The sequence below is a fragment of the Ambystoma mexicanum genome, chromosome 6p, assembly GCF_040938575.1.
Source record: "Ambystoma mexicanum isolate Mex_15411 chromosome 6p, UKY_AmexF1_1, whole genome shotgun sequence".
NCBI classification, from domain to species: domain Eukaryota; kingdom Metazoa; phylum Chordata; class Amphibia; order Caudata; family Ambystomatidae; genus Ambystoma; species Ambystoma mexicanum.
Genome location: NC_090935.1, coordinates 1,440,838,302 through 1,440,864,437, shown reverse-complemented (window position 1 = coordinate 1,440,864,437; position 26,136 = coordinate 1,440,838,302). Strand labels below are relative to the sequence as shown.

At 44.5% G+C, this 26,136-nt stretch overlaps 1 protein-coding gene across 1 annotated transcript in view; it reads right to left on the bottom strand.

The window, feature by feature from the left end:
* The window catches only part of GTF2E2 (general transcription factor IIE subunit 2), a 648,065-nt gene that overhangs the window by 235,437 nt on the left and 386,492 nt on the right, over positions 1-26,136 (bottom strand). The window contains exon 5 of the mRNA XM_069626171.1: positions 10,356-10,538. Within this exon, the coding sequence (XP_069482272.1) occupies positions 10,356-10,538 (183 nt within the window). The remainder of the gene's footprint in view (positions 1-10,355; positions 10,539-26,136) is intronic.

The window sequence follows — 26,136 nt, the reverse complement described above, 5'->3', positions numbered from 1 at the left end:
CCCTGCCTCAAAGGAAACTAAGGAAACTAAGGAATACGTCCGGATATCAGAACAAAATGTCTGTACGAAAATCCTACTTCTGTCTCTAACACTAATAACCTAAATCAACTGTGTAGGGTTGGTTTCTTACAAAGTAAAGTGTTCATGATAACAGTGGCCATCAGAAAAGTTCCAAACCTCTTGGGTGGTCCAAAAGACGAAAGAAATGTTCTACCAGGTAAATGCCCCAGGTTTCTAGGGGTGTGCTCCTTTCTGGTTCCTTCTGGTTCTACTTTCCTTCAATCTACCCTGTTAGCTTCTCAGGTAAATGTCACTGTATTTTTATATCTTTCTAAGTGTGCGGGTCCCAGACCCGTAATTTTTTATAATACCGGCTTGGTGTATTTCCCTTACAAGAATGGGTTTTTCATCAAAACATTCTCTCTTGTCTTCAGGGTCCTTGACCCTCTTACTCTCAAGCTCTCTTTTGGGTGCAAGTCCCAGACTCACAATGGATGAACACAAAAAGCTTGGTTCATTCTCCTGGCAAGTATATGTCCAACTTGGTCCACTCTCCTGCCAAGTGTTTATCATCTCATGGACTGTCTTTGTATCGCTCAGGCTCCCATACCCTCTTATTCTTTGGCTATCATATGGGTGCGGGTCACAGACTAACAATGTTCTGTTGCAAAAACTTATTTTACTCTTCTGCCAAGCATGTGCTCCTTTCTGTAGCGTGTCTGCTTTATTCAGGGTCCCAGATCCCCTTTCTCGGATTCTTATGTGGGTGAAGGGTCCCAGACTCGCAGTTTGCTGCTGCAGCTATCTTTACTCTCCTACCAAGCATATGCTCCCTTCTGCACTTTCCCATCTTCTCTTAGGGTCTGAGACCCTCTCACACTCTTGTCTTCATATAGGTGCAGGTCCCAGTCTTGCACTGTATGAGTGCAATAACTTGGCCCCCTTATGCACTATCTCGTCGCCTCCCATGGGGTCCAAAACCCTCTTGCACTCTTGTTCCTGTTGCTCTCTGAAACCTCCCAGACCTTCAGCTCTGCCCACGTACTTGTATCTGGTACGCGTCTTCCAGGCAGCTGTGCTTTCTTCTGGGGCTCCGGCAGTGTTCGGTTAGATTTCCTTTCATTTTCTCGTTGGTCTCCACTCCGCAATCCCTTCTACCTTTGAGGGACAAGGCTTCACTTCCCAGTGGCTTATCAGGCTTCAGGACGCCAGGAAGTTTATTCGGGCAGCACACAAAGGATCTATGCCTCCTCCTCCTCCTCCTCTTCTGCTTTCACGCTCAGCTCTGAGCACAGCGTGCCCTGCTACAGTTCCCAGTACTATGGGTCAGCATCGGCCCAGCTTCCTCGTTCGAAGACTGCTCTCTCCATCTTGCTTTCCCTCTGCTGTTTTGTATTTCTCTGAGCCAACTGAATACAGTAAAAGACTAGACTGTTAATTCCAGTTCTCTGGAGTAATCATACGCCTCATCCTCCTCTTCATCCCTTTAGTCATGGTAGAGCTACATGGGACGCATTAGGTCTTTCCAGTATTATTAGTCGGCTCTATCATATTAAGTGGTTTAGCCTTACAATAACGTATATTAACACTGCCTGGAGAAAGCGGGGGAGAACTTGATTTGGGGAAAGAGGTAGCGTCTGCTAAGGTAGTGGGACATTGCACTCTCTGGGAATGGTCGCGCCTAGAAAAACATGTGTACAGGCGTGTTACAAATGACTTAACATATCATATCGTCCGTAAACATATAAGGGGGTTCCTCTCCCGTGTGAACCTCCCACGATGCACCAACCCGGGGGGAATATTGTACTGTGGACGCACTAAAGGTCTCTCCCTAGGGTAGAAGAGACGACATTCTCCGATTCGTCACACTAGACTCAGCCACCTGGGGGCAAGGATATCTGCAGATGGACTTTATTCTTTTCTATGGGAACTGGTGGACTCAAGGCCAATAAAGGAATGCAGCCCTTTCAACACTAAACAGCATAAGAAACACCCATACAGGGATTGTTGGGGACAACTGGGCTCACTGCTCGGCTCTGCATCAGTGGGCTCCTGGTTGTGGGTTGAGGATTCCTCCAAGGGTCAAGTCAAACACCAGCAAGTAGACGAGGATGGGGAGAAAATGGCTCGAAATAGAATCCCATGCGGCAGGAGGATCCCCCAGGAACAGAAGACTGGAGCAACTGCACATTTAACCTGGGACAGAGTAAGCAGTCACTATAGCGGACAGACTTTGGTCCCAGGCAGGCTCTACTCTGCGATTAGAAAGGAGAGCAACAAGGTCAATAATTCTTTGCAGAGGAGGGGAAAAGCTCACAAAGTTTGCAGTCAATGGAATGAGGCAGTCTAACTCCTGGAGGATGCAGGCAAAATGCATCACCAAGCTCCAGGACAACGAGGACAGCAAGCAGGATTTCAGACTGGTTGTTACCACCAGTCTATAGGAAGCAGGCACCACTTGCAGGTCTCCCCAGCCGAAAACAAAGTAGTGCTTCTCTTCATGGTCTATGACTGAGCCAAGGATGGTTGCAGCACCAATCCACTGGTGTCCCTTTACAGTGGACACTTGGCTCCAGGGGTACACTTAAAAAAAAAAAAAATCTCGTCTCCCCTCCACTCCCTTACATCCTATACTACAAATTCAGGTTCGGGTGACCTAGCCCCATCCAAACTAACTGTGGCTATACAATAATAGACAGCTAGCAACATTACATGTTCTCAGCAATAGAATATCCCTCCGGCTGAGATGTAGACTGGGACCAGGCAGCCCCAATCCCTCGTTCCAACCAGTCCAAGTACACAAAGTACTCACCACGGCTTCCTTGCAGGTATCCTTGCGAATCTGCACAACCATGTACAGTAGTTTCCGACCCAAGAGGGCAGGAAACCTGTCAAAGAGGATTGCAGAAAGAACATGACTTCAAAAACGGGGAGCAATCATTTTGAGTATACAGAGCTGAGAAAGGCATTATTGAGGTTAACAGAACCGTGCACTATTAAAAAGTGAAAGAAAATAATTAATGTCACCTGCCTCTTCAGTGCATGTGAGAAAAGTAACAAGTTATTTAGGGAAACTGAAGAAAAGTCACAATTTCTTTGCAGCACTCAAGGTGGCTTGTTCTTTCCTGTCAAAGCAAAGGTCAAAAGGAAATATGACAAGCTCTCCCAGCACTGGGAGCATGAAGGACTACCCAGTGCATCCGATTAAATATGCGTGGGGCATGCAAAAGGCCAAAAGGAACACACTGACCCCAAAAAGGCAAGTCCAAATCCATAGCAGACATGGTGGGTCTTTCACTCAAGTCAATGGAGGGTACATGCAAAGAGAGAAACCTTAAACAACTTCTTTTCTGTTGGTGGCAATAGAGAAGTTGAGGAGGCACTAACCATTACTCAAGAATGTCATAACATCTTAAGGATAAATGACCAAGCTGTGTTTTTCCAGATTTGAGTATTTAGAATTATAAGGACCGTTTAAGTGCCTTCATCAAGGTATTTGCAGGTAGTAAATCAACTGTATAGAGTATGGTTCATCTCGACTATTCCCTCAAGGGTTACTTGTAGTCAGCCATTCATATTCCCTCAATTACTGTAGCGACCAACCCCAGCATTTCGAAGTGGGCAGGGGCGTCAACAGCCTGCAAGGCCAAGCCTACAGTAGGCACGGGCAAAGTGAGGACGTGGGCGAGATATCAGGGACATTAAAAGATCATCCGTGCCTGAGTGGAAATCCTGAGGGAGAAAGAGAGAGAGCGACATGCATAGTAGCACCACCCAGAGGGCTGGATAGGTGGAGAGATGATTGGGAGTCGGAAGGAGAGGTCTGGCTAGGCCTGGAGGCCACATGGTGGATAGTGGTTCCACACAGACTTTTCATCAGGGATACCTGCACTCCCAGGAGTGTTGGTCAGCTAGTTGGATTTGCGGGGGACAGTCCCTCTGTCGGAGTGATGTGGCGAAGGGCATCTTCAATGTGGGCAGCACTTTATATTCTATAGATCTACAGTGATGCCTGATTGGGGGTGGCCATCTTTCTTGAGCATTGGATTGATTATCCCTATATGGACCATAGATTAATAAGTGCCCTATGGCGCTGCATAGCAATGGAACTACTGATGCATCATCTCTTCTAAATGGCACTTCCTGGACTAATTCCATAATATTCTTTTTTTTGGTCATCTTTATTTAATCATTTCAAACATATCCAAGAATACAACAATGCACAATTTGAATAATGCAACTGAGATATTATGCATCTTAACATTGTCAACTATTAAACATCACAGTTGCCCCATAAAATTAGTTATAAATCAAACATTCCCCAATTTCAATAGGGCAACAATCATCTTTCCTAAATAACGCCAAAGTAATCATAAGTAAAACCTTTTATACTATTAGACGAGAATACAAGACAAACATTTACACAAACAACAACAGAAAACAATATCACTTAATTTCTTGGCTGCTTACACAAATGTATTACTTAATCTGATGCTCCATTACCATATAAATATTAAAGGGCATCCAAAGATCCCGATATTTCCCCTCCCTACCCTCTCTCTGAAACATGACCCGCTCAAAATCAGATAGTACCAAAGTATCATTAATCCACCCCTCAACTTGCGGCTTCTTCCTGGTTTTCCATACTGTCAAGATCTGCTTAGCCGCTATTACGAGTACTTTGTCAATCCAATTTCCATATAACCAAGCTGTTTTACAACACCCATTATTCGACAACAATAGCACCAGCAATGGCATTCTTGGAAAACTGATAGATAAGATCACATCCAATCTATTTAATACCTCACACCAGAAGGTATGCGCTCGGGAACAGTACCACAACATATGTCCGTGTCCCTTTCTCTTTTCCACATCCCCAACATATATCACTAGTCATCAACCCTAGTTTGCACATGCGCTCAGGCTCCAATACAATCGCCCTAAAAATGTTTGATGTATAAGTCTTAGCTTGAGGTGTAACTTACTTTTGTATCCCACCTGCCACATGTGCCTCCAATCCCCTTCAGTAATAGCAAACCCCAAATCTTCTTCCCATTTCTCCACCAAATTCTTCCATGACTCTACCATGAAGTTACTCAAAGGCATGAAGTTTAGATATGTGGAAACCATGTGTGGTTATAGACAAAAGATAGTCCAACCTGCTGGTTCTTTCTCCATTGGTTTAGACAACATATTCAACGTCCGAGTCAAGAGACACTCTAATTCCCTAAACCTACTCCTTTCCTTATTGTTCAAATGAAAAACCTCCTGAAGCTCTTTGAATGACAAAATATGTCCATCACGTATTAAATCTCCTATCTTTAAGATTCCCTTTGAAATCCAACTTTGTCAATTTAGGGACCTGTTCGCAATCTGCAGTCAAGGGTTGTGCCAAATAGACGCCTTGTAATTTAGAAATAAATTCCCATTGAAATTAGTTAACCACCATGCCATCACCTCCTTAGTCCCTTTAATGGATGGCAACTTGACAGTCCCCTTAGGTAATTTTCTCATTGAAAAAATATTACACAATTGAAATTGTGAAAGACTATCCCTCTCTATTGTCAACCAAATCGGTTCACATTCGACCTCTGTAGTCATATAAAGGGCTGCCTTTTTTTGTATAAACCCGCTAAAATAGTTTTCCAAGTCCAGATATCCAAAACCACCATCCTTAGTACTTCGTAACAGGATACATCTCGGAATCTTTGGTGCTTTCTTTTCACCCCAGAGAAAGTTCAGAAAAACTTGATCTATTTCTTCGAGACGCTTAGCAGTATTGATTGCATTATATACAAGACCTTTGGTAAGAGGGACATTTTAATTGCATTGATCATTGATCCTTGCCCAGATTCCTAGTTCCAGTCGTACCCACTTTCTAATGTCTCTCATAAGGGTCTCCACCAATTTTGTCACATTAAAATCTACCACCTTTCGTATATCCTTGGTAAGAAAGACCCCAAATATTTTACATGCGTCTCAGACCACTTACAGTTCCAGCTAGAACAATCTCCCCTCCTGCAGGAAGTGTAAAGCGGGAACAACTTGCCCACCCTTTCAAACACTGCCCTCCTCTGGATCCGAGAGGCACACCACAATATTCTAACAGTTATAACAGTGTACAGCTAGCAGTTCCTGAAATATCACTGTGCACAAGTTTTGCATCCTTTGCTTCCAGACCAACACGTTTGATAGCTTAGAGAGAAGGGAGGAAAAATGGTATCTGGATAGAACAAGAGGAAGAAGACATGTTCAGATTCCGTATGTTTGAACCACCTAGCCGGCAGCCAGCCAGGAAGAGTCCCAACCCGCCTCGCCATATCGGGACACTGTGATGGCAGCACTGGGGGATATTGAAAAGTCAATGTTGTGGTTGGAGAATATGTTTAATAAACTGAATGGAAAGAGTAGTTCAGCTGGAAACAAGAACCTCTACACTTGAACAGAGATCCCTTGAACTAGACCAGCAGAGTACCCAAATGTTCCCAGTAGTCAAGCACATGGGAAACGAAGTGGAGGCAGCAATCAAGGTAACAGACTTGAAGACCATGAAAATGTGGTGTAAGTTAAGCAAATTAGGGCTGACCCAATTACCTTGGTTTCCAATTGGCTCACAGACTTACTCAACTTGGAGGTGTTGATAAATGCCATAAAATAAACATGCATGCTTTCAACAAGCCTTCTGAATCAAGAGTCAGACCAATGCTCATTGTCAAGCTATTGGATACAGAATCGACTTATCTTAAAAGCTGCAAGGGAGAATCAGGAGTACTAACAAAAGATGTGCCACTTTCCAGAATTGACACCTGCAGCTGAGCATAAGGATGTAACTTAATTACTTAGGGAATCATTTCTTGATCGAGGTGAGGAAGCGGGCAAGCTTAGAACTGCCAAGGTGAGGGTTACTTAGGACAAGGAATATATTCGAGCGATCATGAAAGCTATTAAAGATATAAAAAATATTAAAAATGGATCCCTGAGAAAGCCGCAACTAACAGATAAGGTTTGAAGGGATTTAGGTCTAGGTGATGATTGCTTTAAGTAGGACTTAAGAATAGATGGGTTTAATCCCTTTGTTTATATATCCTGTTGGCTAGCGATATTTGACTGTGGGTGAGTAAAAATGGTGTGCTATGTGTATAGAATTGAGGTGGCAAGTGACTTTTTGATGTTGGCAAGTAGCGTTCAACTTAAATTACTGCTCCCTACTGTTATGCAGCTAGAAGACTGTTGGGACTATATTTGGTTTATGGGGGAATGGTCAAAAGGTGAGGTGGTCATTCACTGGTCTTGTTGGTATCAGGGGTGAGCACATGCAGAATGCTTTATGGCAGAGGTAAATACAGGGAAAGCCTTTGAATGAGCTGGTCTACCCACTAAGGGTCTACCCACTAAGGGTCTAGTGTGCGATGTTTCTGCCTTTTAACAAATGCACCTTGTTACGAAATGTAGACTTTTGTCACTCTGAGATTGCAGCCCTACATCTGCATGGACACAAGATACGTAGGTACTAACTTTCATATGCGGGATCGGGTCATGGTGGCATTGTATACTACAGTAGCTATGAAATAATGAACAGTTCTGCAACATGTTTTTTCTCGAGGAAATCGTGCTCTTGACAGAGGGGCTTGTGGATGTCTCTGCCACCTAGATCTATATTCTTTATAGTCCCCCCAACCCCCATGTTGTAGAGGCGTATCAGAGATGCCCTGGGATAAAGTTGTAATGTTAATAACTTCTTTCTGTGCACACAAAGGGAGGGTCTCATGTGGACGGCTCTGCTCTTGTTTAGCATTTAAAAACTACTATAAAAAGTACCAAAAAAACTAAGCAAGACGGTTGGCAATGAAATAGTACTGCAATGTTATTGAAAATATTAGGGAGATTTATCTTTGTTATGCTTCATCCCCTTCTCCTAGTGAGACCCCCAGAACTTTTTGGTGGCCTACTGGACCTTTTTCCTTACATTCTGAATGAGTGGAGCCTTTTTCCACCCATTCATTCTTATGGGCTCTGTCTTTTGGAACTCTGTTCTCTGTGTTTTACCTGTCGTATGTAGTCTACTTTCCTCCGTATCCCTTTTAAGGCATCTGTATTTTACTTTTGCAGCACCCAGCTCCTTATGAGCAGTGTTCCTGGGAACTTTTTGGGTTCTCATTTGAGATTTACCTATCCTTACTTTCTGCTGTTCTGAAGGATAGAGAGATCATTTGTGTCTCTCCTAAAACGTTAAAGTCAGAGATTGGCACACACCATCTTATGTGGAGTGCCAAGGGGATACTTAGTATCCCCCTTCTCTCTGCTCCTGTGACTTTTTAGTCACATAGACAACCCTCTAGTTATGACTGCTGGCAGGGGACATGTTCTACCAACTATTGTGTTATTTTTTTACCGCAGGCTATGTTCATAGCCCCGGTTATGCACAATAGGGCTACCTAAGATCTAACTTGGTGGCTCCTTTCTTTTTTCACCATTTCTAGGGTGGGTGGTTCTTTGTTAGCCCTTCTTCTACCGTCCTAGGGAGGGGGGGGGTCTGTGTGGTGTTTTGCATTTGGCGGGAGCCCTTGGGTGTCCCCGCCAAGGCTCCAGTGTGTATGGGCAGACAGGAAGTGGGGGAGGAGTTATTCACTCTCCCGCTCTTTGTCTGCCCGAGTGCCTGAATGGAACAAGCTCCCACTGGGGGTCTGGCTGTCCTGACTGGACTGCCACCCACCCACCCCTTTCTGTAAAATGCTATGAGAAATAGCAGAGGATTGTCTGCTGAAACTGAAAAAAGGGTGAGGTTCCTGAGGTGAAAGGCAAGTCGATCACTGGAAACTGAAGTAAACGAAGAAGACGACGACGACCTGAAAGCCTGCAGAGCTTTTGCAACACTGAAGCGACCAATGCTGCCCTGACCCCGTTTTCTGTGCGACAGAGGAACTCCAAAGATGACGACTCCTTCCCTTTGACAGGTGGGAACAACCAGTCCCAAGACAAACTTTAATCTGAACCATCTCCCCAGGTACTGTGCCTCTCCAGAGCTCCGAACCTCAATGCAAGGAGACCTTCGACCCAATTGAAGTGCATCGTTGTGGAAAGGCTGAAGTCTTCCAAGTATTTGCTGAGCTCCAGGTGAATCTCCAGAGACACAAGCCGACTCGTCCAAGTCCCGTCAGCAGAGTGCTGGACTTCAGGAAATGAAGAAGATTGACCGGGCAAATCGTGTCTTTTGTTAGACCTGAAGCGCTGAAGAAATCTGTGCCAGAGGTCCGGTCTCGAGATTGCTGCTGAGAGATCTTGTCCATTGTCCTGCCGTTCGTCATCAGACCAAGGAATCCGGAGGTTAGGCCCAGCGCTGCCACATCGAGGAGAACCCAGCCACAAACATTTATTCTAACCTGAGGTACTGTGCGGCGAAAGGCATTGCTTACTTTGATCCATGAAGTCGTTCCAGAGCATTGGAGTGCACATAGAGGTGTCCAGGGTATACCCCCCTCTAATCTCCGACCCATGCTGCTGCTTGTGTCCCTTTAATGACTCCTTAACAGGGTCTCCAAGGTTGGTTTAATCTTGCTACATATTAAAGACTAGAGAATCTAAAGTATCTACAGGAACCTTTCGTATTCTGCTGCTTCACAAGACTTTGAGCCTCTCTAAATTGCCTTTTAGCTAAGGTTGCCTTTAGGACTTTAAAAGTCTTGCTGTGCAAAATAAACTGCCTCTATAACCTTAAGTTCTGTTAGTATTTACCTAACCAACTGTTTTCCTTCCAAAAAGACTACATCTTATGTGGTTTTGCTAACTAAATGTGAATACTGTATTTCTTTTGTCTTACGGAAGTGTGCGGTAGAACCGATAATACAGTATAACTGTCATTAGTTTCAACTAACAATTGTAACCATGAGCAACTACAAACTCAGCAGTGGCCTTTGATAAGTACTCTACAGTGTTTTGGTTTAATGTTTTGGTTTAATGTGCTAAGTATTCAAAAGTAATTATTGTGTAAATATAATAAATCTATATTTTAATATACATTTACTGAGTAAGTGTTTCATTAAATTGCATTACTAACTAGTTTCACTATACTTACCTACAGCTCACATCTTCCTCTTATGATCATCCTGGCTGCTCTGCCACTCTACCAAGGTTCCTTGAGTAGTACAGACAAACTAAGAGTTGGGGGATCTACAAACCATTGGGATAGTTTTGTAAAGTCTACCTCATAGAAAACAGAAAATAATTACTCAATGGACTTAAATAGCTTTTCTTTTTCCAAAGTCAATATATTTGTCTGATTAAGCTTAAACTGTCTTTTTTTCAACTTAAAAATGCTGAAATCATTTATCAATAATTGTATAATTTTGAGCAAATACCTTGATTGCTTTCTGTGCATTGGGGAGTCCCTCTTCAATGTCATCAAGTAGTATTCCTCCCAGTCCTCTCTGGTCATGTTTATCCAATAGTCTGATCAAGGCCTTCTTATCTTTTAAATTGTACTTCGGTTTAAAAACATACTTCCCATCTATTGTATCAATTTTCGGATTATTCACCAATGCCTGTAAAAAATGAATGCTCATGAGCAAAAGCCACCAAACACTGCTGATGTGCAAGTTAAAAGTAATGACACTTGGTAAATGAATGAGAAACTGAACATCATGCTGCACAGACAACAGATTGTGAGATGTATATTACATCAATGGGAGTCTAGTATAAACATCCTACATTTTATTTAAATATGGGAACATGCCCAATGATTTACATCTCGATAAAGCGGCTATGGTAAGGCAGCAGAAATGGATTACATCAAATTAGCTTCATCACTGTATTTTACTGAGACCTGTGTCAGTTGATGCAAACACATAGTTTATTTCAAATAAATAAACTGGAAGTAAGCAATCTTGAAAGAATGACACCTGGGATAACAATTCCGTGTACAATATTTTAGGACAATAGAGATCCCTTTTTCATCCCACAGAATGGAAGCAGGTAGTTCATTGACAAATAAGTCATGTATGCAGTCTAAAGAATTTACCTTGTTCAATTTGTCGACAGACCATATGCCAATTAACATCAGTGTAAAATTAAAGGACATTTCACCTCCCTGCACTTTCAAGATGAAGGATCAGTACACCCGCTCTGCACCTCAAAGAAATGCATTAGAAGTGTGAAACTACAACATTCTCAATAATACTCTATATCATTTAGAGAAATTGTTTTGCATTATATGTTACTGATGTAGCATGTAATTGCGGACGAATGCATGAACCCTCAGAGAATTTTTGTAATAAAGGATTTTTTTGCTGTAGCGGCTCCATTTCACTAAACATTCTCTGAAAATGTTATTTCTTCATATGAGATTGACAACCCTTCCCTCCTCCTACTCTTCTCCACCACTCCCCCCATCCAGTCCCACTCCCCTTTTCTCCCTATTCCCTTCAGTTAATTGCTCTTCTCACTGTTTTGTTGATTGATTCATATTGTAATTGCTTCATCCGTTATATTGTTTATGTTTTATGTATTATGTTGTTCCATTGTACAGCGCTTTGGTGTAAGGCGCTTTATAAATCAATAAATACAAATACAACAGTGTGTAGAGCCAGGAATGAGACGCAAACACAAGGACTCATATTTTGGCTGTAAACATTTATGGAAAATAAAAGGTGTTGAGAAAATGCCTCACTATGCCTAATCTAGGAGGGGTTTCCTTACTTAACAAAAAACGAATGATCTATCCTTTTTCAAGATGTCCAAAAATAAGTATAGGTCATGTGATACTAGCTCTCACATTCTAAAACTAATTCTAAGGTTCAAATGATAGCACATCTGGTCCTTAAAGTGCACAAATGTTCCAATCTAACACCAAAGTATAACTCCAAAATGTTCCAAGCAGACAATGTTGACAGTTCCAGGGAGGGATTCCCTTCCCCAGATTCCTTTTCTCAGTATATCAAGTTGCCAAAAACACAAGAGGGCAAATCTCTCCTCTTGGTAACTCTTCGGGAAGGGCGCTATTCGCCAGAACTGAGGTTTCTCTTTATTTTTAAGATGGTTATAAAAAAAACTCAAGGATATGTGTTCCCTTTGTGTTTCCCCCTTTTACTGCATTTACAATTTAGTTGCAGGTTCCAGACTCACAGGTTACCTGGTATACTTCCCTGTCAGGTTCCTTTCTTTCTTGACAACTATTTCAAAATGTATGATCCTTCCTTGAGATTCTTTGTTTACTCATCACTGTGTTTCACACATTTGACTTTGCCTGGTATACTCCCCTGCCAGGACTCATGCAGCATGCAGTCTTTTAAATATTTGATTTATTTCTTTTACACTGTTGGCTTTGCCCGGTAGACTCGCCTGCCAGGACTTCCATGCAGCCACTTTCCCTTTTAACCACAGAACAACGTTAGTTCAATGTTGGCTTCTTGACTCTTCTTCACCAATGTTAGTTTCAACATTCGCCTTGGTATTCTCTCCTTTCAAATATGGGCTCAACGCCCTTGCTGTAGCCAGCTCTGCAAACACGTTATTCTTGTGACAATATTCTTTCAGCCTTTCTCGTATCACTTCTCCAAAGCGACATGCACTTTTCAGCAACAAAGTTACCAGTTTAACTTCCCTGGGCTTACCAAGGGCTGTCACCGTCTTTTGCATTCTTTTGTTGTCGTTCCGTTAGTTTGGCATGTGTCCAGTCAGCCACAGAGCTTCTCCAGTTACCTGCTTCAGTGGACGCGGTCCCCGCAGCCTTGTTCTCTCAGGGGGCGGGCTTGGAGCTGCCCGGTCCTTCTTCGGTCTCTGGGTTTGCTCCCACACCATTTTCCACTGCATTCCTGCCCTTAGCGTTGTGACTGGTGTGAGAACCAGTCGCGACATCCCCCGGCATTTGCAGCTCTCTTTCTCCCTCCTCTTGCCATTCTGAAATCTCACGTTCCCCTTCTTCCCTCGTCTGTCAGCTGCGTAGCATTTAAACTTCCCAGGCCGATTGAGCAATCTCCAGACTAGACTGCTGTGCTGGTTTGCCGGTCCTAGTCCTCTGCATTGCTCCATCTCTCTTTCTCGTCCCAGTGGATGTCGTGCCATTCTTCAGGTAATGTGGAGGAATTTGGGATTGAGTGTCGCAGAGTAATCATTACTACTCTCTGCCTCTAACTCTTCCCAGTTGTTACTATATTGTTCTCTGTATGACATGGGTGAATATTATGAGTAGAAATGACAGGTGGGAGAGGGTTACAATATGCAATCAAGGCATGATGCATGGAGGCGTCATCCCTGAAGGGACATGGGGGGCATGTGATTTTCCCCAATGATGTCAGGTCATCTGCCTGAGGGCCGCCTCCCCCCGGTGGTCTTCCACATATAGCTGCCCCCATGGTCAGAATCAGGTAGCGGCTGCCGTCCCCTTGCCACATAGGGAGAGGCTACCTCAGGGAAAGGAGTGATGACATCATCGGATTCATCACATACCCTTTCCCAAAATGTTGCTGTTTTCTCAGCATCTATTGGGAAATGAGAAAGTCTACATTACCCTAGTCTTTCTATTTCCAGTGTTCTACTGTGATACAATAGGGCTGCATATCTTTTTTTTATTTTTTTTTTTTATTTGTTTTGGCACAAGCCTTTACAAAATAATAAATTTGCATATGCATTTCATTATTATCCACCAACCCTGCCAAATGTTCCTAATTTTTGCTGGATCAAAGTTTACAAATACTTCTACTTTATTTTCTTATATTAAATTGTCAAACCACTTTCTATTTTGACCTATAATAGGGCTGCATATCTAGGAAATAGGTCATGACTTGTGCATTGGTGACTTAACGTAGGCTCTGCGATCATCCTATATTTCCTACCAGTGAGATAGCATTTTAAGTAGGACACTGCCCACTTTATGGCAAGGGCCTCAAGCTCAATTGTGGCATAGCTCTTTTGCCCAAGGGTAGAACTTTCTACTGATATAGAGTATCGGGTGTACAGTGCCATCATGACTTTGAGAAAGGACGGCACCTAGTCCAACATGTGAGGCGTCAGTTTGCAGGATAAATTCTTTGTTAAAGTGGGCCCCTTTAAATACAGGTACTCTGCATAGGATTTTATATTTTTAAGTTTGTCAAAACATGTTTGATCTTCAGATTTCCACTTAAACTTAAGAATGTAAATCCCCAGAAGATAATCAGTGAGGTAGGCAGTAACAGAATATTAACTAGGAATAGTACCCCACTAGTCATATGAAGGCTCTCAGATTTTTCTGGGTCTTGGGTATTGGGGTTTCTTACACAGTCTTCACGTTTTCACTTTGGGGTTGAACTAGTCCATTTCCCACAAATAAACCAAGATACTTGATGGCTGACTGTGCCGAGTGACATTTCCTCGGGTTAGCGGTAAGGCCAGCTTTCCACAGAGCACTGATGACTAAATAGAGGTGGTGCATGTTCTTTTTTCCATGACTTGCTATGAATAATTATGTCATCACTATAAGCTCCACAAAAAGAGGAATATGGAGGAAGGACTTGGTCCATTAGCCTTTGAAATGTGGCTGGTGCCTTGTGAAGGCCGAGTGGAAACACATTGAACTGGTAGAGTTCAACAGGGGCGGAGAAGACAGTTTTCTCCTTGTCCTCTGAACAGTAACCTTTAGCCAGATCGATCGTGGAGAAGAAAACAGCAGATCCCAATCGATCAATCAGATTGGCTTTCCTTAGCATAGGAACTGTTGAATTGAGAAACCACGTTCAGTTTTCTTAAATCAATACAGAATCTCCAAGATCTATCTGGCTGAACAATGAGTACAATCAGAGAGAACCAAGGGCTCCGAGATGGTTACTTATATCCGATTTCAACATCTTCTCCACTTCCTGTGAGACTATGTTTTTTCTGGAATTCTATATGGTTCTAAATGGACAACCTACCCTGGGGATGTGCAGATATAGTGAAAAACCCCTTTCACTCTTCCTGGTTTGCTTTTGAATACACCAGTGAACTGGTTTAACAAGGCTTGTCGATCTTGTTTATGGGTTGGTAAAAGGTGGGAAGCAATCAAAGGATCGTCATCTGACTATCTGTTAAGAGACTAGTCAGTATGACAGTTTTCTCTACAGAGCCTTCCATCCACTCCTTAAGGAGGTTTGTATGATCCCTGTGAGTCTTATTCCACCTGTCTGCTTGGGATACTCGTAGTTAAATAGCCCAATGTGTTCTATTTCATACAGTCCACACCATTTGGACAACACCTTATTTTCAGATGTTGGTAGGAGGACAAGGACTTTCTGCCGAATAGAAAAATACCAGAGTAAAGCTTTTTTTGATCATGCAAGCTCCTTTGATTTTCTCGAGCCCTAGACAGATGGGTTTAAATCATCATTCTCACTGTGGACATCTGTTCTTTTAACCATTGTGCGATCCGTGATAGGCGTAGAAGGGATTTCTCTCTCTACTCCCAGCTTTCCCTCAACACGTCATGTACATCCCGGGGTTCCCTACCCTACAGCAATTCAAATAGTGAAAAACTTGTAGAGGATTGTGGCGTTTTCCGGACGGCAAAAAGGGAACAGGGTATCATAATATCGCAATTTTTGCAGTCAGCCTCAACCAACTTCCAAATGACATTCTTACGAGTTTTATTGAAATGTTCCACTAATCCGTTGGTGATCGACAGAAGTCCTAAGAGTCTTAATGTGCAGGAGTTATTTTACTTCTGTCATCAACCGACTCATGAAGGTACTCCCTTGATCCATTAGTATCTCTTTCGGGAAACAAATTTGTGAACAAATCAGGGTTAGTTGTTTCTGGATCTGTTGAGATGTGTGGTTACATAATGGAAAGGCCTGTGGGTAGTGAGTAGCGTAATCCACAATTACTTACCAAAGCGAGAAAAGGGTACATCAATAATAGGCAAAGAATGATGAGGAGGTCTTTGTGATCTAGTCTTTTGACACAGGGCGCAAATGAGGACAAAGTTCTTCACATCGGCATAGATTCCAGATCAATAGAATCGACTAATGATTTGTCCCTTGGTCTTAGCCGTCCCTAAGTGACCCCAGTTAAATGGGAATGGGCAGTTTTCCAATACCATCCTCTTATGACTTTTAGGCACCATGATCTGGGTTCTAGGAGTTCCCTCAGGACTGAGATCTCCTCAGCAGAATGAGCTGTGTTTTAAAAATAACAATGGCCCACCTTTTAATGTACCTTCTTTCTCTGCCACTTTATGTATAAAGGCCTCTGTTAAAAGGGGGTTGTTCTTTTGTGCAAAGGCTAAATCAGGAATGGCATCAACTTCCTCATCAAGGGGTTTAGGTTTCCCTGCCCCGGTTGCTAATGGGGGCGCCTTCGTCAGCCTCCCCCAAAACCCTTTCCTCCTCTCTCAGTTCTATCTACCTCTGTGTCTTCTTCCATTTTGGGGAACACATTTTCTCAAGAATAAACAGACTTTCTCCCCCTCCTTTACTTAGTATGCTTTATTCCCGCTGTTCTGAAGAAGAATTGTTATATTGCCTCTGTAGTCGGGATCTAGGAAGCCTGCTAGTACATCTATGCCATGTCGCCAGGCTAGGCCAGATTTAGTGGTTAACCTAATGTAAGTGCGGGGGGGTTGGGGAGTGTACCCGAGCCATGTCATAGGGTATTAACATTCTCTCTCCAGATAGTAAATTCTTCCCTGCTACTCCAAAGGTCGAACCCAATAGATCTTTCTGTAGCAACTGATGGATCGGAGGCTCATTGCTAAGTTTCTGAAACCTGAGGGTCCCCCTGTTTTTGTCAACTGCGCCTAATCCCACCCCTGACACCATATGTTAAGAGCCAGGAATGAGACACAGACAGAGAAGATTCGTTTTTTGGCTATAAACCTTTATTGAAAATAAAAGGGTTGGGAAAATGCATTACCATGCCTAATCGAGGAGGGATTTCCATACCTCAACAACAACAAATGATTTGGCCCTTGTCAAGATGGCCAAAAATAAGTATATCTCTTGTGTCCGTAATCCTATTCTGGCCCTCACACTCTAAAGAACAGGGACACTAGCCTTTGCACCTTAGAATTAGTTTTTAAGTGCATACATGTTCCAATCTAACAAGTATAAATCTAACAAAAAAGTTAAAAGTGGAAAATGTTCATAGTTCCAGGGAATGATTCCCTTACCCAGATTCCTTTTCTCAGTATATCAAGTTCCTTATAACTCAAGAGGGCAACTCCCTCCTCTTTGTAACTCTACAGTTCCAAGGAATATCTCCCTTCCCCTGGTTTCACTTTATTTTTAAGACCGTTGAATTCACCTTTTTACTGTATTCACAATTTAGTTGCATGTTCCAGACTCACAGGTTACCTGGTATATTCCCCTGCTAGGTTCCTTTATTTCTTGACAATTTACAATTACAAGGGTATGATTCTTCCTTGTGATACTTTGTATACTCTTCACTGTGTTTCACACACTTGACTTTGCTTGGTATGCTCTCCTGCCAGGTCTTAGCACTTTAACAGCAATCTTAACGGTATGGATCGTCCATGAGATTTACTTATTACGCATAATGGAAGTTGCCTAGTATACTTCCCTGCCAGGACTCATGCAGCATGCAGTCTTTTAAATGTTTGATTTGCAATTTCTTTTACACTGTTGGCTTTGCCTGTTATACTCTCCTCCCAAGACTTCCATGCAGCCACTTTCCCTTTTGACCATAAACCAATGTTAGCCCAATGTTGGCTTCTGGACTGTTTTTCACCAATGTTAGTTTCCACATTCACCTTGGTATTCTCTCCTTTTAAATATGGGTTCAGCGCCCTTGCTGTAGCAAGCTTTGCAAACACGTTATTCGTGACAATCTTCTCTCTGCGTTTCTCGTATTACTTCTCCAAAGCGGCATGCACTTTAACCCGTTTAACTTCCCTGGGTTTACTGGCGACTATCCGTGTCCTCTGCGCTTTCTTGTTGTCGTTCTCTAGTCTTAGCGTGCATCCGGTTAGCCACAGAGCTTCTCCTATGTCCTGCTTCAGTGGAGACAGTCCATGCTGCGTCCTTCCCTCAGGCGGCAGGCTTTCAGCTGCCTGGTCCTTCTCTTCGCTCTCTGGGTTCGCCGCCACACCGTTTTCGACGGCATTCCTGCCCTTAGCAATTTGATATCCCCTGGCCAATGCAGCTCTCTTTCTCCCTCCTCTCGGCATTCTGTTTCCTCGCATACCTCTTCTTCCCCACGTCTATCAGCTACAAAGCATTTAAACTTCCTGGGCTGATTGAGCAATCTCAGGCAGCGGCTGTCGTCCCCATGTCACATAGGGAGAGGCTACCTCAGGAAAGGAGTGATGAGTCTGTGCTGCGGGCTGTGGACAACTGGAGGTAACTAGAGTCGCACTATTAACTGCTAAGATTCTGTCTCACGTCTGGAGCCTGTCTGGAATCAGTGAGCTCTCAGTGTTAGTCATGTAAACGCAGGAGTGCATCTGAATTTGCATCTGTTGAGAGGGCCACTAACTTGGCTAATATGGCCCAGCCCTTTCCACTTTGAAAAAATTGTGACCAGCAAGGGCGGGGAATCAGACGATGGCAGCCCCGTGAGCCATTCGGGCGTTTCTCTGGTGAGGAAAACTTGTTACTTTTGTTACCTACTTGCTGCCTGGACCTTGGACATTAGAAATTTGACATTCGACTGCAGGCACTTGGTATATGCAAAATCTTAGGTTATTTTAAGGTAATTTTAAGTATTTAACTGTGCCATTTTATCTTCCAATTCGTATACTATTTCTTATGGCACCAACTCAATAACTTAACCGAATAATCTGGTTTAAGGCGACAAGCAGAAAAACCACTGTGTTGGGTGGTGTTGGATTGGGCTGGGCGTCCCCTTTTTTTGGCTCTCTGGTTATCCAAAGCCTCCTTTTATTCTCTTTTTTCCCTTTTCTTTGAAGTGTATTGTAGCTGAATTAAGCAGTGTCAGGGTGCATTGGGGATAGTGGGGGTAGTGGTGGTGGTTGTGGGTAGTAGCATTGCCAAACGCAAAGCTACCTCCAGTCCCAGACCATACAGGGTCTGAAAAACATAGAATGTCCAAGGAGAGGGAGAAGACCATTACAGTGGAGAACTCTGTAATAAAGGAGAGGGTTAATGTGAAAGATAAGGATTCTAAGGGGGGAACTGGATTCTTATCTGCAAAAGGTGGCAGGGCAACTAGAGGAGCATATCGGAGCAGCAGAAATGACAATTATGTCTACTCTGAAAAATGTCACCTTATCCACTCCTCTTTTGTTGAGGTCCTCTGGGTCATTAGAATTTAGGACTATTATTAGTACTACCATTCCTGGAGAGGAAGGCATATTTAGTTAAGGAGACTCTGGCTCTGTTTCCACCACGGTTCCTGCCCCTGTTCCCCCCCCCCCACCATCACCCCCCTAGTTCATGCAGTGGTCCCAGTGTTTCCTATTAAAGCATCTGTGGGAACCTTTCAGGTGTAGGGAGTGTGGCAGTTGGTGCTACCACTTGTGAAGCTGCTCTCCAGTTTACTTTGGGGGGCATAGTACAGAATCTAATCTCACTCTAAAATACACCTCTAAAATTAAAAGTGACAAAAAAATCCAAATCATGGTTTGGACCAGCACTAGCCCTTATGCATAAACAGTTACGCCAGGCTAATAAAGGGTGGAGGACCTCCAAACAGGATAGAGGAATACAAATTAGCTCTCTTCAAAGCAAAAAAATAAAAAAAAAATAAAAAGTTCCTCCAAAGACAAATCAAACTGGCAGGAAATCAAGCTAGAGCACTATTTGATGTAGTAGCAAAGTTTGGGTACCCTGTGTGCATGGCAGCCCCCACCATTGCTACCCAGGAACAGGCTAACAATTTTAATAACTTTTTTGAAGAAAAGATTCTGGACATCCAGAAAAGCATTACAAAAGTGAAAATGGGAGAAAATTGGGAGAAGCCCCCGGAAGAGACAGAAGGTTTAAAGGGAGAAGATGAGATGAAACTGTGCTGGGCCAGATACTCAACTTAAACCTACTAAGGACCTGGTATTTCCAATACCAGCATGCACAGCCATTCGGTTGGCAACAAATCTTGCGCCATTCCTAACAAAGTTTATAAATAAATCCTTAATGGAGGATCATGTCCCAAGTGCCTTGAAGGGAGCACTGGTAAAACCTCTACTGAAAAAGCCAAATCTAGACCCAATAGTTTTTAAAAATTATCGTCTAGTAGCTAATCTATGTGGCCCACTAAGATCTTGGAGAAACTGGTCTGCGGCCAATTTCAGGACTTTGTGGACAACAAGAACCTCCTGGATGAATGTCAATCGGGGTTTCGACCCAAACATGGAACAGAAACCGCCCTATTGGCAGTTCAGGATGATCTACAAGAAGCCGCAGATAGGGGAAGATCTACAATATTGTTGATGTTGGACCTGTTTACGGCTTTCAATACGATCGACCAGAAGATCATTCTCCATTGCATTGGGATGGTGGGAAGAGCCTCAAAAGCAGTGGTAAAATGGTTCAGCTCCTTCCTGAAGGACAGGACCCAGAAGGTAATACTGGGAGGGTTTCCATCAGAATTACTATGGCTCAAATGTGGAGTACCACAGGGATGAGCATTGTCACCATTGATCTTTAATCTATACATCCGGCCACTATTTGATATTTTAAGGAGGTATGGATTGAGATGTCACTCTTACGCTGACGACACCCAGATTTATGTGGAAACAGAGAATATAGAGGAGGCCTTTGAAAAAATGGATCAGTGAATGCAGGAAATTAAAAAATGGATGGCATGCAATCATTAGAGCTTAATGCGGCCAAAGAACAAGTTACTTCTTACCTTGTAACGTTCTTTCGACGGGATGTTCCTCCGACATATTCCTCATCTTAGATATCTCCTTCCAGCTCTGCTGGCCTCGGAAAATTTTTTCTCTAGAGGGCGCTGCGCGTCGACGTCCTCCGAGTCGATGTCCTTCGACAGCCGCCGTATCGACGTTGACGTCATCCTGCCTATAAAGGCCGCGCGCAGCGTCCGTTGCTCAGTTCCGTTTTGTAGCCCACAATAATACTTTCTGGACTAACTAATCACCCTGAAGGAGCGTAAGCTGCAACAACAAGGGAAGTAGAACTGCGGGGATGGATGGGAGGGTCGATGAGGAATACGTCGGAGGAACATCCCGTCGAAAGAACGTTACAAGGTAAGAAGTAACTTGTTCTTCGAAGGGATTGTGTCCTCCGATGTATTCCTCATCTTAGATGGGCTCCCATAGCAGTATTCTATATTTGGAGGAGGGAGTACTGACTTCACGCTGTCTTCTATTGATGAATAGAATGCAGTACAGCCCTTCCAAACCTAGTCTCTTGACTGGAGGAGGAATCCAGATTGTAAAAACGTGTAAAGGTATGGACAGACGACCATGTAGCAGCCGCACATATGTCTTTAACCGGCACGCCTCTTTTGAGGGCCGATGAAGCTGCAATACCTCTGGTCGAATGAGCCCTAAGGTTTTGAGGGGGCTCTTTCCCTGCCAGTTTATAACATTTCAGAATGGCTAGAATGATCCATCTGGAAATGGTCTGCTTAGTTATTGGTAACCCCAGCTTGTGACCTGTGTAACCTACAAACAGCTGGTCTGCCTGTCTTATCCTGGCTAGTCTACTAATGTAAAAACTTAAAGCCCTCCTAGGGTCTAGCCTGTGTAACCTCTCTTCCTCTTTCCCCGGGTGAGGAGGAGGATAGAAAGATGGTAGGGTAATCTTCTGAGTGATATGGAATTCAGAAACCACCTTTGGGAGGAAATTAGGCTTCACTTGCAGGACAACTTTGTCTTTGTGAAAGATTGTATGAGGGGTTTACAAGAAAGAGCTTGTAATTCGCTCACCCTTCTAGCAGATGTAAGTGCTATTAATAAAACAGTTTTAAGGGTAAGGAATCTTAACGAACAAGAATGGAGAGGTTCGAAAGGTGTACCCATCAGGAAAGTTAGTACTAAGTTTAAATCCCATAGGGGAACTTGGAATGGTCTTGGGGGATAAACATTGGTTAACCCCTTTAGAAACTGTATTACCAAGGGTAATTTGAAATAGGATGGTTCTTCCGCAGTACGCTTAAAGATGGATAGCGCTGCGAGATAGCCCTTAATGGTGCCAATTTGAAGGCCTGAATTTGCCAAATATAGTAGGAAGGACAAAACCATTGGTGTACCACATGAAAAAGGGTCAATATTCTGTTCTCTACACCAGCTGCAAAATCTGTTCCAACGGCAGCGGTATAAAGACTTTGTTGCTGGCCTCCTTGCCGAAAGCAACACCTCCATATCATCATCAGGGAGGTCCCAATCCTTGTACCTCAGCCTTTCAGAAGCCAAGCGTGAAGGTTGAGGGTTTTGATGTCTGGATGGAGAACCTGACCTCCCTTCTATGAGAGTAGGTTCTCTCTGAGTGGAAGTCGAATTGGAGGGCAGATGGACAAGTCTAGAAGGTCCGGGTACCACGTTCTCCTGGCCCAATCCGGGGCAATTAGGATCATGGTTCGCCAGAATCTTCTCAACCTCCTGATCATTTGAGGAATGACAGGGACCGGTGGAAACGCGTACAGAAGCGGAAACTCCCAGTCCACTATGAACGCGTCTCCCAGAGCTCCTCTCGGGGGAAATTCCCTTGAGCAGAACAGGTCGCATTTCCTGTTTAGGCTGGTGGCGAACAGATCAACCTGAGGGGTTCCCCAAAGGGCGAAGATCTCTTGAAGGACTTCCTGAGCTAGCTCCCACTCGTGGGAGACTGTGTTCTGCCTGCTCAGAGCGTCCGCTGTCAAGTTCTTCTCTCCGGCTAGGTGAACTGCCGATAGAGAGATTCCTTCTTGGATTGCCCAAAACCAGAGCTGCATTGCCTCTCTGCACAGGGGTAGTGATCCTACGCCTCCTCTTTTGTTGAGGTAATGCATGGCCACCGTGTTGTCCGTCATTATCAGGACGTCCTTCCCTTGTACAGCTGGCAGGAACGCCTTCAGCGCAAGTCTGATGGCTCTCAGCTCTAACAGGTTGATGTGTAGTCTGGACTCCGATGGAGACCAACGACCGCTGATGGTCAAGTCGTTGGCGTGGGCACCCCACCCCGTGAGTGAGGCATCCGTGACTACTGTTATCTCCGGCCAGGGTTGCCAAAACTGTTCTCCTTTCAGAATGTTCTCCTGACAGGCCCACCACTGAAGGTCTCGAGCCACCCTGCCGGGAACCTGAAGAAGATCTGTCATTCTCCCTGAGAATTGTGACCACTGAGTCCTCAGTGCCCACTGGAGGGATCTCATTCTCAGACGAGCCTCTGGCACTAGGAAAATGCAGGATGCCATGAGGCCTAGCAACCTCAAAAAGTCAAAGGCTGGGAGACGTTGGGCATGCTGGAACTTGGTAACCATCTGTAGAATATCTTGAGCCCTCACCTCTGGTGGCGAGGCTTTTCCCAGGGAAGTATCCAGGATCGCTCCTATGAACTGGAGTCTCTGCGATGGTATCATTTGCGACTTCTTTAAATTGAGGGAGAAACCCAGTCTGTGAAGGAAGTGGCACACGTGATTTAGCTGGATCTGAGCTTGTTCCGGAGAAACAGCCCTGATCAACCAATCGTCCAGGTAGGGGTAGACTTGAATCCCTTCCCTCCTTAAACTTGCAGCCACTACCGACATTAACTTGGTGAAGACCCTCGGGGCGGAGGTCAGCCCAAATGGCAGCACTCGAAATTGATAGTGAGAGTTGCCAATTGCGAACCTCAGGTATTTCCTGTGTTTGAGATGGATAGGCACATGGAAATAAGCGTCCTGAAGGTCCAGAGATACCAACCAGTCCTGGAACTGAAGGGCCTGGAGGATCTGAGAAAGAGCGACCATCTTGAATTTGTCTTTTCTGAGGAATTTGTTCAATTCTCGCAAGTCCAAGATGGGTCTCAGTCCTCCGTCTTTCTTTGGAATGAGAAAGTAAGGGGAGTACCAGCCCTTGTTCCTCTCCGCTACAGGTACCGGTTCTATGGCACCTTTCTCTAGCAGGTCCAAAATTTCCTGCAAGAGGAGCGGATCTGGAGCTTTCTGAGAGCTGATCCCCGGTGGATGACTCTGAGGTATACGTAGGAAAGGCAGGCAGTAACCTTGGGCAACTGTTTCCAATGCCCAAGCATCTGACGTGATAGCCTGCCATACCGCCAGATGTTGAGTCAACCTGCCTCCTACAGGTGTCCTGTGAGGGGAGTCCTCAGAGTGGTTTTGGGGCGGCTGATGCAGATGCCGATGGTAAAGAGGCACCTGCTGTTGCTGCGGCTTTTGAATATCTACTTCGTCCACCTCGGGTAGTTCTTCTTTGACCCCTTTGAGCCGGTCGTCCTCTACCTCTTCCGAATGCGGAGTAGAAGCGAAAGGACTTGCCCCTCGCAGAGGTTCCTGTGGGACGAAAAGGAGTCTGACGGATTGCAGCTCCTAGGGATTTTGCTGCTGCTTTTGAAGCTTGCAGTTTCTCTAAACTGTCATCCGCCTTTTTCCCGAACAAAGAAGAGCCATCGAATGGCATGTTCAAGAGCTTGGCTTGCACATCTGGGGCAAAACCCGACTTTCTCAACCAAGCAAATCTCCTGGTTGATGTACTTGCCGCCATTGCTCTGCTGATACTGTCAGCCGAATCAATGCCCGTCTGGAGGGATTCGCACATAGCGTCTTTACCGTCCTGTATAATATTCAGGAACGCATCCCTTTCTTCTCCCTCCGGGATGCAGTCAGCCGCTGTAGAAGCACACTCCCAAAGTGTATGGCTGAACCTAGCAAGGGTGCAAGTAGCATTAACAGACTTTAACGCCATGCTACATACTGAAAAGACTTTCTTTGCCATAGCATCATATTTTTTATCGTCCCTGTCCTGTGGGACTGTAGGATAAGCCGTCTTGACATCGGTAGAGGATGCTGCTTGTACCACCAGACTTTCTGGGGATGGGTGTTTAGACAAAAACTCTGGGTCTGTGGAAGATACCCTGTACTTTGTAGACAGTTTTTTATTTACTGCTGGTATTACATCTGGGGTTTCCCAGTTTGTCATGATCTTTCTCTGAAGAGCTTTATGAAAGGGCACCACAGGATCCTCTTGTGGGCCTTTGTCAAGAATATCCGTGAGGTCATCTTGTTGGAAAGATTGTGAAGGTGCAGACCACCCCATGAACTCTGTAATCCTGGCCATTAAGGCTCTGTAGGGGGTTTCAGCATGCTCCCCCGGGTCTGGCTTAGCAAACTCCACCTCAGGGGAAGTGTCTAACCCACTTGCCTCATGTAAAGAATCATGAAGATCCTTTAATCTGCGCTCTTCAGAGGAAAATTCCTCTCTAACTGGGGTTACAGGTCCCTGTAACTCAAATGTGTCTTCCTGTTCAGACAAATCACCCTCTTCTAAAATTGAGGATATAGTTCTGAATTGTTCTGAACTCATAAAGGGAGTAAATCCCATTTCCAAGGCAGAGGGTGCCGAACTTGTCATTATTGGCCTCGAAAACGTCGATGTCGTCGACGCCGAAGGCTTCGAGCGTGGCGTCGAAAACAGAGGTGGAGGCCTCGAGGACCTCGACAGAATTGGAATTCTACTCGACAATATCGAAGCCATCGACATCGAGGGCCTGGGGATAGTCACTGGATGTGTGGTAACCGTGACTTTTCTTGGCGTCGACGCCGGTGTCGAGGCTGGTGTCGAGTCGACAGACCCGTGTGTCGAAGGTCCCCTCGACAACGGCGTCGAAGACATCGACCTCGACGGAACCTTGGAGGAAGGTTTGGAGGTCATAGTCCTGCTCGAGGGTTCGAGACGCGCTCGAGAGGTTTCTTTCGCCGGGTACTGCGACTCGCGGCGTTTTTGACCTTCGGGTCTTTCGACCAGAGCATCGCTCTCGGCAGTCTTCGAGGGGGTCGAGGCCGCTTTCTCGAAGACGCTCATCATATTCTTTCGGAATTCCTCCCATTCAGCCCGGGAACTATGTTTCGTGGGGCAAGGGATTCTTTTTGGCGAAATAGAGGAAGAGGAAGACGGAGAAGGGGATCTTCAAAGTCTCCTCTTCGAGTGCTTCGATCTCGAGGAGTGATGAGACCCACTCCGAGACCTGGAGCGCGAATGGTGACGAGGAGACGAATGTCTCGACTTCGTCGACGAAGAAGAAGCTTTAAAAGTCTTACCTTTCTCCAGCTTCC